This window comes from Crinia signifera, chromosome 5 (assembly GCF_055691185.1).
Source record: "Crinia signifera chromosome 5, ASM5569118v1, whole genome shotgun sequence".
Taxonomy (NCBI): domain Eukaryota; kingdom Metazoa; phylum Chordata; class Amphibia; order Anura; family Myobatrachidae; genus Crinia; species Crinia signifera.
The window spans coordinates 220392930-220407184 of record NC_139221.1 but is presented as its reverse complement, the minus strand read 5'-3'; the positions used below and the strand labels follow the sequence as shown (position 1 = coordinate 220407184).

Below are 14255 nucleotides of genomic sequence, written 5' to 3'. Positions count from 1 at the left end.
CCTAAAACTCACTCAACTATACCAGAATAGTGATAGCAAAGAATAAAACAGAAATGAAAGCTTAATCTTTGGCATAAGCAATAAAGTGACCAACAGTGTGCCATTTCAGCAAGATTTCATAATTATCCAAAAGTGCACACATGCTATAAAAATGTGATTATATGGTTTAACTATGTAGATTTCTAATACAATATAATTCTGTTTTGTCATGTGTTTACATTTTGGTCCTTCTCCTTTTATTAGATTGTACTTTATAAAATAAGGCATACTTCGACGTCCCATGCCTGTAATAAATTCCTGTAGGTAATAACACCCTAGAGTACACAGCAGCATCTAACAGCTGCAAAACAAAGACAAAATTCATGCATGTTCCAGCAATTTTAGTATTCACAGCAATTCACTTTTTCCACATTTTGTTATGTTACAGCCTTATTCCAAAATTGAATACAGTTATTCCCCCCCCCTCAAAATTTGGAGGTGGGATTCAATGTCCAGCCTGCCGCGGGACGAGAAGGGGGCCGTGAGCTGCGCCAGGAATTGACCAATTCCCGCCGTTCTCAGCAGAATGAGCCCAGCTGCTTTTGAAGTAAGGCTCGTTCTACCGAGATCCCCTGTTCAATGCTGTCGGGGAAGACAGCATCGAATAGGGCCCCGTAGCCATTTCCCCCGTCGGCTGTGAATACATAAGTATTCACAGCCTTTGCTCATTACTACGTTGATGCACCTTTGGCAGCAATTACAGCCACAATCAAGTATTTTTGAATATGATGCTGCAAGCTTGGCACACCTATCTTTGGGCAGTTCCGCCCATTCCTCTTTGCAGCACCTGTCAAGCTCCACCAGGTTGGATGCAAAGTGTCAGTGTACAGCCTTTTTGAGATCTCTCCAGAGATGTTCAATCGGACTCAAGTCTAGGCTCTGGCTGGGCCATTCAAAGACATTCACAGAGTTTTACTGAATCCACTCCCTTGATATCTTGGCTGTGTGCTTAGGGTCGTTGTCCTGCTGAAAGATGAACCTTCACCCCAGTCTGAGGTCATAAGCTCTCTGGAGCAGGTTTTCATCCAGGATGTCTCTGTACATTCATCTTTCCCTCTATTTGCACTAGTTTCCCAGTTCCTGCCATTGAAAAACAACTCCACAGCATGATTTTGCCACCACCATGCCTCATTGTAGGGATAGTATTGGCTTGGTGATGAGCGGTGCCTGGTTTCCGCCAAAGATGAAGCCTGGCATTCACGCCAAATATCAATCTTTGTCTCATAAGAACAGAGTGGGCCAATTGTAATAGGGTGAGAGTTTCAGAAAGTGAGAGATTTTGGGAGAGTTTTCCCATTTTTTTTAAAGCAGCAATCAATTACATGGCAAAACCAACATGGTTTTGCAGTGTAAATGATTGCTGCTTAAAAAAAAAATTTGTTTCTCATGGTCTTAGAGTCCTTCAGGTGCATTTTGGTAAACTCCAGGCAGGCTGCCATGTGCTTTTCACTAAGAAGTGGCTTCCATCTGGCCACTACCATATAGGCCTGATTGGTGGATTGGTGCAGAGATGGTAATCCTTGTGAAAGGTTTTCCCTCTCCACATACTGTAGGAATGATGTAGCTCACCTCCCTGACTAGAGCCCCTCTACCCAGATCGCTCAGTTTAGACAGCTGGCAAGCTCTAGGAAGAGTCTTGCTGGTTCTAAAATTATTTCACTTATGGTGACAGAGGCCACTGTGCTCTGTGGCCACTGTGGTCATTGGGACCTTCAAACTTAAAAGCAGCAGATATTTTTTTTGTACCCTTACCCAGATTTCTGTTTTGAGACAATCCTGTCTCAGGGGTTTACATACAATTCCTTTGTGTTAATGCTTGGTTTGTGCTCGGACATGCACTGTCAAGTGTGGGACTTTATATGTGTGTGTGCCTTCCCAAATCTTCTCCAATCAACTGTATTTACCACAGATGGACTCCAAATAAGCTGTAGGAATATCTCAAGGATCACCAGTGGAAACAGGATGCACCCAAGCTCAGTTTTGAGCATGATGGCAAAGGCTGTGTGTACATGTGATTTCTTAGTTTTTTTATTTTTAATAAATAGGTACTTGTTTCCTAGCACGGCGCCCATCGGGTCCCATCGCATACATTAGTTAAGGTATGCGATGGGACCCGATATTACTGTTTTAAGAGCTTACTGTACAATTTTAAAATCGAGTCGCATCGCATGCCATTACAATGGCATGCAATGCGATGTGATCAGACCCGATTTTACAATGTGCACCCACCCTGATGGTTGATTAGTATGTTAAATGCACCCCCATTGTTAACGCCACCCCCACTATCAACGCCAACCCGAAGCGTGGCGAGCACAGCGAGCCTGTGAGGGGCGGAGGAACGCGTCTTCCGACCTTTTCATAACCCCACTATCCACGTCGGCGTGGAGTTGATTTTATATAGTGTGGCGAGCGTAGCGAGCCACCAAGCCCGAAGCGTGGCGAGCCCAGCAGAATACATGTGAAGTCATCTGCGTCCCCTCGCCACACTATCTAAAATCAACTCCGCGCCGACGTGGATAGTGGGGGTATGAAAAGGTCGGAGGATGCGTACCGCCGCGCTCGCCACGCTGGCCTTCATAGTGGCGTTAACAATGGGGGTGCATTTAACATACTAATCACCCATCAGGGTGGCTGTACAATGAAAAATCGGGTCTGGGGGTGCATTTAACATAGTAATCACCCATCAGGGTGGCTGTACAATGAAAAATTGGGTCTGATCACATCGCATCGCATGCGATGCGACCCGATCAGATAGACCCGATGCCATAAGATAAAAATCGTGGGCGCCATGCTAGGAAACAAGTACCAATAAATATGAAAAAAATCTCCCCAAATTTTTTTTAATGTTCTCATTATGGGGTATTGTGTGTAGCATTTTGAGGGGGGGGGGGGGGGGGAGACGACATTTCAATTTTGGATTAAAGCTGTAACATAAACTGTGGAAAAAGTGAAGCACTATGAATACATTCCAGATGCACTGTAATACATAAAGTAAGACAAAGCATTAATCTAAGTGGAGTTTCTCTTCAAATGGTGGGAAGAAAAGGAGGGAAATATATTAACATCATACTGCAAACACTATGGAGAGAAAAGGAGACTTTCTGGGGCTCTTAATTGTAAATTGTGTATGTGTAGTAAAACATAACTTTTAATGAAGGCTTTATTTCAAATATTTTATAAATATATAATTTTATTGACAATTACACAAATACAATTAAGAGTGCCCTATTTATTAACAGTTTCTTATATAGTGCAGCACTTGATCCATTGCACTTCACAACTGGACACAGTGATACAACAAACTGGGTATATACAGAAAATTAAAAAGGTAGGAGAGCCCTATTCGCAAGCTTACAATCAATAGGGATATAAGCATTGACACACAAGGATAGGTGTTCTCTATTGGTTGATACGGTGACCCAGTCATTTTGGCAAGGGATCAGGAGGATTAAAAATGCGGAGAAAAAAATGAGAGAAGATATTTTTGGACTGTACAGTGGGCATGTGATTGGATAGAAGAGGTCTATGAAGGTTATGTGGTTCTGGAATTTAATAAGCTTTTCTGAATAGGTGGGTATTCAAATGTTTACTTTTTGGGCGTAATATTTTTCCCACCTTTCAAATTCACGCATCTGATGGTCGGGTGTGCTATTCAAATCTTTTTCTAATTGGTCTTAATTATCACGCCCATTTATTCCCCTTATTAAAAAAGGGATAAAATGGGTGTGAGATTTAAAAATCACAGATTGCATATATGAGGGGTATTCATATGATCACTTTTGGGCCCAAGTTTTTTCACACCTTATAGATACACCCGACGTCTTTTTAAGTGATCGGGTACGCTATACATTGGTTTGTTTTTTTCCTTGGGTGAGTTAAAATATCAGGCCCATAATATCCCTGCTATTCATATCATGCAGAACATTTTCGCACCATTTTTATCTCCTCCCCCCCCCCCCTCTCTATTTTGAGCCTCCATTTTACCTCCGCTGGACTGCACAGTAATCGGCAAAGCGGCACGCGGACTCCTATGGATGGCAGGCTGCAGACTCCTAGGGGTGGCAGGCTGCAGCGCTAGTCCGCTGAGGACTAGCACTGCAGCCTGCCACCCCTAGGATAGACAACCACCTGCCGTGCTGTGCAGGGACCCTCCACTGGCACAGCATGGTGAGCAGTGCAGCAAATAATGGGGTACGGCATACCTGTAAGAAATATGTTGCAGGTATGCCATACCACGTTTTCCCTGAGTTGCTGTCTTTTTTTGTTGTTTTAAGTTAAAAAAAGCTGCCGCATATAGTAATTCCTACCGCGGCCCGTCCGGGTGCACCCTCCTTCATTATTGGCTTGGCGTGGCTGATGATTTTGTGATTAAAAGGGGTTTATATGGTGGTTAGTGCTGGATTTTATGTGGATATTTGGCGATTTAACTGTTGCACGTCATTGCCGTAGCCCTGATGATGGGGGTGCCTCCCCAAAGAAGTTAGCTTTCTAAATACAAGTGTATTTGTTTTTAACTACTACTAGTCTCGGAGTGTCATTTATTTCTATGGATTTGATGTACGATCCTCTGAATGTGCACCGGAGCAGTTAAACTTGGATATCTAGGGTGAGCTGACAGATTGTGGATAGATTCATTCATGTTCATTGTGTGGGGGTCGTGGACCTCCCATGAGGGAGATATCCTCTGTTAGTTGGGACCCCATTCGGCACCAGAATTTACAGCAGTCAACGGATGATTGGGTCATCTAGGTTTGGAAAGGGGGGGAGGTTGTCTGATGGTGGAGGGGGTGCAGCATATATTTTCACAAAAATACCCAGGGAAGACTTTTGCAGGACCAGAATTTTCTCTGCGATATATTCAGTTATTGTATTGCAAATTTAGGCGATTTTAATCCGATATGCAGATTAAAATAAATATGCACCCTAGTGTTTGGAGTACTTTGTTCTGAATCTAAAGAGCATTTCCTTCCAAAATATTTTTTATTGAATCTCATACAATAAAGCAATAGTACAGCACATCCAAGTTTGGATGAAGATATTACAATCGTATCAATGAGGATCCAAAAACATTTTCTAAAATTTTCTATAATGGTGCACTATCTACGTAGGATGAGGAGCATTTTCAGACTCATTCAGAAAAACGGTGAGCAATGTCGTTGATAGTTTTTAACAGGTAGATTTTAGGATAAACTCCCCATTTGTCAATCCATTTATGTCATTAGATTGACATAGTGATCAAATTGTCTAAAATCAGAAATGAAGTGAACAAAAAAAAAAAAACGATTGAGCTATGAATAGCAGCAAGTAAAACTTATAAACAAACTTTCTGGTCCTACCCTAACATGGCAGGCAGCCAGAAAAAGTTTGAACCATAGTACCTGCCCAGCAGCCGTCCCGGACCGCCGACCCATCCACGGAGAGATCCAATCGGTGCACAAGTCATGAGAAGGAGAGTCAAGAATTAGGAGTAGAGGAGAGGGTGGAAGAGCGAAAAGGGAGGGAGAAAATGTATGTCTAGGTTAGTGTGAGGGGGTTCGATCAACGATCCTAAAGAGCATTTTCTACCAGAGATGCTAACCATACTATGACATATGTATATATGTTGCTGAAACAGGTGTTATTCCAATGCAAAATGTTTTCACAATGCATATAAATAGCAGCTACACAACACTGAAAACACTCCACTCATATGCCTGGAGCTATAATTACACTGCAAAGTCATGACCAGAAAACCTATATAAACTAGGTCAGATGTCATACATACATACACACATACATACATACATACATACATATACAGCGGAAGAGGGAGCACTCCCTCAACAATTTTCAGTTGGATTGGTACCGTCAATGGAGATGCCTGGGGTGTCGCTGTCTGCTGTAGTGCTTTTAGCACAGGGGGGGGGGGGGGGGAGGGTTGCATATCACTGCTGATACACAGACCACACTGTGGTAGAAGCACTACAGCAGACAGCAACACCCCAGGCAGGGAAGAGGAATTGCATGGGTTTTCAAAGTTGGCGAGTGCTAGAATAAACACTACACTGGGGTACAAATACATAAACAAAGCAGAAGCACAGCATAAACATGAACGTGGCAGTGACAGTTCAATTACATCATTACAAGGTAACTAAAACAGCGAAACATTGCTGCCACGTTCGTGTTTATGCTGTGTTATTTTTGAGCATGGGTCTTCAAACTGTGGCCCTCCAGATGTTGTGAAACTACAAATCCCAGCATGCCTTGCCACAGTTTTAACACTCCCTTATAGCAAAACTGTGGCAAGGCATGCTGGGATTTGTAGTTTCACAACATCTGGAGGGCCACAGTTTGAAGACCCATGTTTTTGAGTGCTGCTTCTATTACACATATATTATGACAAACCTTGGCAAAGTTTTGAAGCTTCTTATTTTTTTCAGCAGAAGCTTAAACACTTTGCCGAGGTTTGTTTATATCTATTACACTGAGGCGGGAACTGTGGCACATTATTGATTTTGTCCAGAGTGCCAGACCAACAGCACAAAATAAAATTATATATTAGTGTCAAGTCAGTCTTTACATGACTAAACTTTGGGCCTAAGTTCATTCAGGTGATTTCCACACACTTGCACATGCTGGAGCGTGTGCAAGAACTTACCAGGGGGCAACCTGTAAGATGCGAGCGCTTCACTATGCAGCAGGACCCCTGCATGCCAAGACTGGTAGCTGTAGTTTTCCAATTACACACAAAACTACAACTGAAGCTGAATCAGGCGCTGCTGTGTCCCTTTCAGTTAAATGTATATAATCAGGGCTCAAAAAATTTCTTTAAAATGTAGGAGCCAGGATGAACTAATAACAGGGACAATATACAGAAAATTTGAAATAGTCCCAAGGCGCAAAGCCGGAATCCTGCAGCCTTACGATGGTAGAAGAGGTTCACCAGGGGCCTCTTGTAAACAAAATAGTAGGAAGTAAACCAATGTAGGATAGGCGCTGGTTTCCCGTTCACTCAATAGTTCATATGTGTTGGATATGAAAAGAAAACAGATGGACATTCATTAGTTAAAATCTGTGTATATATAATACACAAGTAAATAGTTGAGGGGCCAATTCACCCAGAAAAAGAATTCCCAAACAGATGTCGTACCCTCACTCACACAGAGGGATGGGTGTACAGGCACATCAAGGTATCTTTTGTGTTTGGGGAGCACCTCCGTGTGTAGTAGAAATAGGTTCGTACCGTACTCACATGTACAGTTGCAGCGATAATCTTATAAGATTATCGCTGCAACCGTACATGTGAGTACGGTTAACATGGTCTTCCAGGGGTAAATGCTTGTTGCTATGGGTTTAAACATGGTCTGCCAGGATTTAACCTGCTTGTTGCCAAGTGGTTAACCTGCTCGTTGCCAAGGGGTTAAATGCTCTGCCAGGGGCAAACTTGTTCATTACCAAGGGGTATATGGCAGCCTTCTCATCCATCCTCGGCGGTAAAGGCAACAGCTGGGTAGAGCGGTCGTCCAGAGGGCTCCCCCCTCCTACTGTATAAGAGCAGGTCCGTCGTGGCGCAGCTATTTCAAGCGGCGCAGCTATTTCAACAGTCGCGCCAGATCACGAGTCATTCGGAGCTTGGTCAGACAGCCAATCAGGAGCCGAGCTACCACTGCCGCTCCTGATTGGCTCCCGAACAGTAAACTCCAATTGGCTTGCGATGCCAGCTAGAGTTTTGTTATAGCATCGCCGCGACAAACCTGCCCCTGGCTCCTATACAGCTGGGGGTGGTATTCTGCTTCCCCCAAAATCTGGTCGCCGTGGGGCGGATAGCGCTAGTTCAGGGCTGGGCAATTGCGGCCCTCCAGATGTTGATGAACACACATCCCAGCATGCCTTGCATCAGTTTCAGCATGGCCACATAGCAAAACTAATGTAAAGCATCCTGGGATGTGTAGTTCACTAACATCTGGAGGGCCGCAATTGCCCAGCCCTGCGCTAGTTATTTCAAACTCAGCAGCGCTTCCCCCGCCGCCGCACGGCAGATAGCGCTAGTTATTTACAAGTCACTGCTGGGACCCCGCCAACTTAATACATAGCGCCGCAGGGACCCCCGTAACCGCAGCTTGCAGACAGCGCCGCAGGTAACCCTCAGACCACACCGACCCCCCCCCCCTGCCACCTCCAGTCTGCACGAAAGGGTAGTGGGTGCCGGGTGATGCGGCTGTGAGGGCCGCCAAGTCACTCCGAACTGCCGCCCTCCAGTGCTGATACCTCTTTCACACCGAACCTCGGACCCGGGTTGGTGCAGTGTGCAAGCACCAAAGCTTATAACTCGGGTCGACCAACCCAGCAATTCCACCTGAGCTATAAGAAGGGTTAAACCCTCTGTATAATGGGTGATCCAGGTTTAATATCAAAGAGTCTGACCCAGGATCAAGATCCTTGCTCTGACCCGGCTTTGCAATGAGCAAGGGATAGGATATATGCCGTACATGCCACTATTTAGATATTAGTACAGTGTCTAGTACTGTGAAATAGCAGTGTCCCTAGACATTAAAAGGAAGCATATGTAAGAAAGCCAATATTATCATTAAGCCTACAAAGCAGAGCAAATAAACTACAGTAGCTGCTATTTAGCCATTTACTGGTTAAATATACCAATTAGTTTATTTGATATAGGCAATATAAGAGAGGTTTAATCTTGTGCATTCTGCCAAACTGTGAATCATGCAGGGAGAGGTTCTTGCTTTTATACAAACTTTCTGGGCGTTCCCGTGCGAACACTAATTGACTATCCAGACTACAGAAATTCTGAAAGACACATAAATGTAATATAGAGGAAATGCCTAGTTTTATATATGAGAGCACGAGAGATAACTGTGGATAGACCAAACAATAAACAATTTGAATATGGCCAGTATTTATTGGTACTTGACAGTATCTCCCTGCCAAAGCCCTACCTAGACATTTTACACACCTTCCCCATTTTAATGCAAGGTCAAAACGCACATGAATTTTTTTTATATATATAATAAAACAAAGAGGGGCATGTCTTCACAGGGAAGGGGAGTGGCTACACAATAGTACCAATTTACATTACACCAAACAGTGGTGATTGTTTAAATGACACGAGTGTAGTAGTGCTCGTTCTAGCACCATGCACTTTGTAAAATCCTTGCAGTTCCTCCTTCCTGCCTGGGGAGCCACTCTTTGCTTTCGAATTTTCACGACAGTCGAATTTTATCACAAATACCAAACCAGACTGTGCTAGAAGTACAACAGCAGACAGCGACAACCCAGGCAGGAAAGTGGAACTGCAAGGATTTTACAAGGAGCACGGTGCTAGAATGAACACTACAGAAATACTCCTTATACAGTTTAAGCCACACAGTAGTACCCCCAATACACCTTACGCCACACAGTAGTACCCCCTAATACACCTTACACCACACAGTAGTACCCCCTAATACACCTTACACTACACAAAAAAGCCCCTTGCACACGTTACACCACATATCATTACCCCTTATACACATTGCACCACACAGTATAGCCTTTTATACAAATTATGCTAGGTAGGGCCCATGCACAATATTCCAGGTATATCCCTTACACCGTATTCTTTTATTTCATAATCACAAATCAAATGTATACTATTATAACCAAATAATCAATCTGACACTTTTGGGGATTGAGTGTTGCTCTATGATACATGATTAAGGGGTGGATGTATGAAAAGTGCACTGATCATACTGGTTTTACTCTTCCAGTGTGTATGTATGTGAGAGACACCCATTAATACTTGTAATACAATGGTAACTACTTTTACCATGAATGGGGAGAATCAGATGGTTTTTAACCATTAATGATACAGATCTATTGAATAGTTTTCAAAGCACAACCTCCTCCCACCTGGGAAACCACACACCTGATTGGCCCACAATTCACTAAACATTAAAAGTAGGGGTGACCATCGATGGGCGAAACCATTGATGGTTCACTTACAAAAAACTCTGCACCATGAGGTTATCAATCAATTTGTATCACATATGGGCAACTGATGGATATCACTAGTTGTTGTGCCTGTACATAGTAGTGACTGGCAACGGCATTTGCTGTAAGGCTACCACCCCTCTGCCACCACTGAGTGCGTCCAGCGTGACGCTGCCAGTAACGCGGAGCGTCTCTGCTCCTTCCTGACCCCAAGGTGGCCATTACGTTAAATTGCAATAACCAAATAGATAGGAGGAGCTGCGGCCCCGGGCGGGGTGCGCGCATACGTCACATTACTGCTGGTTCCTACCTGTGAGATGCAGGAGCAGGCAGCCCAGTAACAATCCCAGCAACATCTTGGCCGAGTATCCAGTGCCCGGGCCCCCGCCCATGTTACAGTCCAGCTACCCCGGGACTGGCACTAACGTCGCCCGGGTCCTGGGACTGTGTGCATGCTATGGGCGCGACGCCGGTGCCCCTGCCAGCAAGTTTCCCATAAGAGAGATCTGTGTATGAGAAGTGTTCTCTTCGCCTCTCCCAGCTTCCAGGAAATGTAATCACCTGTACACTCCCCGCTGCCCTGGGCGTGTCTGACTGCTGGCCCCTCCCACCTGCCTGCCAGGTGTGCACAGGTACATGCTCTGTCTCACCAGCAGCTGCCAGTGCTCACTCACGCAGGGCATGAGTCTCTGAGCTGCAGTACTGTATGTGCTGCTGTGTATTACAGTGTAAAGCTCTATCCGTGCAGTTGTGTCAGTAATGGTAAAGTATAGCACACTGGCTGTCTGGTGTGTGACCTCAATTCTAGGAGACCCCATGAGATAACCCTTCGACTTCCGAAAACTTAGGTGCTGCTGTGAAAATTTTAATGATCATTTTAGATAAAAATCCCTCACAATCTCTAGGTCTATGCAAAGAGTGATACAATGAAATGCTATCTACTCACATGCACCTTACAAACTTGCATACAGCATGAGGAATGTGTATTTTACACTACAGTTTTATTAAACAACCCACAATTATTTAAGGCACTATTTATCAACTATGTATGTTCAGTATCAAATATTCCATAAAGTAGGAGACTATAGATTGTGCCTGTGATAACACAAGAAACTTACCTTCTAGAGATAAAAAACCGCATAGGATAATATTCCATTGTTATGCGCTATGCCAATACGACAGGACTGATGTAGTAAATTAATATTTTTAATCGGAAAAAAAAAACATGAATTTTTGATGCATCAATTTCATAGATATAAAGGTACTTCCTCATCTTTGCGCCCACACCTTACTCTACGAAATTTACGTAGCTTAACCTGCACCACCCTGGGTCCACGCCACCATCGATTACCCTTAGTAAAGTTGTGGTGAGTGAAACGAGACACTGAGCTTGAAGTGAAGCGAGCTCGTAAGGGGCCAATGGTGCTATTCTGAAAGCGGCTAATGTAACTGGCGTAAGCTGTGGCTGCAATGATGAGAAAGTACCAGTATAAATTATATAAATATAAGCGGTAGATGAGATAAAAATGATCCCATAATTAAAACATTTTTAGAAATAAAAATTATTAGGCAATGTTAATGAATGAAGCAAGCTTCCATATTAAAAGAATGTTATTTCATAATTTTATCCGTGGAAAAGGCTAAGAGCTGAGCTCAGTATATAGCCAGTGTAGGTACATATATTTTCCTGTATCTTCGACCTTGGTGACTAGAGCAGGAGTGGCTGGACTTGTAACCCGGGATCTACTTTTTGTAAACTTACTTACCAGTGATCTACCGGCATCCCCTGTGCAAAATATTCCCCTCCCAGTGCAATACACCCCTTACAAATGATGCCACATGGAATGAGCCAAAATTCAAATAACAATATGCCACACGTAATTAGGCGAAATTTGCATTATGCCACACAGTATGAGCCAAAATTCACATTATGCCACACGGAATACACCAAAATGCACATTCTGCCAAATGGATTGCGCTGAAATTTTAATTATACCACACAGAATTACATGAAACTCGCATAATGCCACACGAAATGCGACAAAATTCACATTATGCCACATGGAATGCGCCAAAATTCACATCACAGAATGTGCCAAAATTAATATTTTGCCACACAGAATGGTCCGAAATTACCATTTTGCCATACGGAATGAGCCGACTGCCGCCAGCTATGCTACACCGCCAGTCCTCCTGCCACCCACTGCCAACTTTGCTATACTGCCACCAGTGGAGTAACTATGGAGGGTGCAGGGGATGCAACTGCTATGGGGCCCGGCCGTTGGGGGAGCCCAGGCCCAGTTGGCAATCCCCTGCACCCTTTGAAGTTTTTTTAAATGCAGTCCCTGCGCTCACCCCACCAGCGGTGCCGCCGTAGTCCCACGCTCGATCCGAGGCCACAGCAGTCCAATCCAATTCTCCCACAAGCGGCACAGTCCTGCACTCCCCCTCCCCCTGCCAGCAGTGCTGCGACGTCCCATGATCCCCTGCTGGTTCTTGTAACTTAGAGGGAGACCTGGTAGCCGGCGGGCGCGGACCCGCTGTCAGTCAACAGTGGACCCGTGCGGCAGCCTGAGATAAGAGGCAGGTGACACCCGGCGGGCTCCGCACAGCAGAACCGGCACTGCTGAACAGGAGACACGGTGCGCGCGAACAGGAGCCCTGGCATCAGGAGGGGACCCGGACGGATGGACTGACGCCAGTGATAGAGGTGAGGGTGGGGGGTGAAACTTGTGACATTTGCACGGGAAAGGGGGGGGGGTTGCTGGTGAGGCTAGTATGGTCATGGAGGGGGATTGCTCTTGAGTGTACTGGCCTGCACCGTGGGTGGCTGTAGAAATCATCGTTATAATTAAATGGTTGTTAGGATAGCATCAGGGCAAGAACCATGAGCGAAATGTAATAGGGTGCGATTTTTTAGACTAAAAAAAAATCGCACCAAATCGCACCTTTAAAAATCGCATTTTTTGCAGCGAATTCGCATATGTAATGAGATGCGAATTTGCGTCAAAAAATGCGATTTGCCGTGATTTCTAGTCATGAAAATGTGCGCATTTTCATATATGCGATTTTGGGTAAAAAAAAATAAATAAAAAAAAAACGGCGTAAGGTCCCCCCTCCAGAGCATAACCAGCCCCGGGCTGAAAGAGCCGGTCCTGGTTTCATAAAATCACAGGAACAAACAAGTCGGGGTTCCGTGCATTTTATAAAACCAGCACCAGGCTCAAGGGCCGGTCCTGGTTCCCAAAATACGGGGGACAAAATGACTAGGGGTCCCCCGTATTTCAAGAACCAGCACCGGGCCCAACCAGCCAGCAGGGTAATGCCACAGCCGGGGGGAGACTTTTTATACAAGTCCCCCCGACCAAAGCATTCAGCCATCTGACCGGTCAGCATAGGCAGGGGTCCTGGGGACCCCCCCAAAGAAGGCCCCCCCCCCTCCAGAACTTACCAGCCCATGCTGAAGCCCGGGGCTGTCCTCGATGCCCCTGGGCTGTGGGCATCGAGCTGATGATTAGTGTAAAAAATAGCTGAAATCCTATTGTATATTGCTGTGGAACTATGAGTCCCAGCAAGCCTGCACCACATGCAGGGACTTGGAGAACCACAAGTCCCAGCATGTGGGGCAATAAAGGGCCCGCTGGGACTTGTAGTCCCACAGTAGTACAAATAGTTAAAAAAGTACACAAACACACTGACAGTAAAACTTTATTACATTCGGAGCCCATACATCCAATACTCACCTATGTTGCCACGAAGGATCGGTCCCCTTGTCCAGTAGAATCCACTGGGGTGCCTGTGGAGAGAATTCATACTCACCGGACGTCTTCAACGCTTCTCCGGGTGCCCAGCAGCATTCTTCCCACGGTCCGGTGTTCTGTTTACATCTGGGGCTCCGCCCCCAGACCGGGACTTAGCCCCGCCTACCAACCAATGATGGTCCAGCATGGGGGTTTTCCCGGACCATCATTGGCTGGTAGGCGGGGCTAAGTCCCGGTCTGGGGGCGGCTCCCCCGCACTGACAGGCAGCGGGGAGAACCGGCTTTCTCCGTTGCCTCTAACAGCTTCTGTAGCGCTGTCCCAGTGCTACAGAGGCTGAGAGCGCGATTGGCTGAGCTATGCGTCTCCATGGAGACGTATCGGCCAATCGTGCTCTCAGCCTCTGTAGCGCTGGAACAGCGCTACAGAAGCTGTTAGAGGCAACGGAGAAAGCCGGTTCTCCCCGCTGCCTGTCAGTGCGGGGGGAG

At 45.4% G+C, this 14255-nt stretch overlaps 1 protein-coding gene across 1 annotated transcript in view; it reads right to left on the bottom strand.

Moving 5' to 3' along the window:
* The window catches only part of CDCP1 (CUB domain containing protein 1), a 68562-nt gene extending 57947 nt beyond the window's left edge, over positions 1 to 10615 (bottom strand). Inside the window, exon 1 of the mRNA XM_083188554.1 lies at positions 10319 to 10615. Within this exon, the coding sequence (XP_083044680.1) occupies positions 10319 to 10400 (82 nt within the window). The 5' untranslated portion in view covers positions 10401 to 10615. The remainder of the gene's footprint in view (positions 1 to 10318) is intronic.
* Positions 10616 to 14255: the final 3640 nt, after the last annotated feature.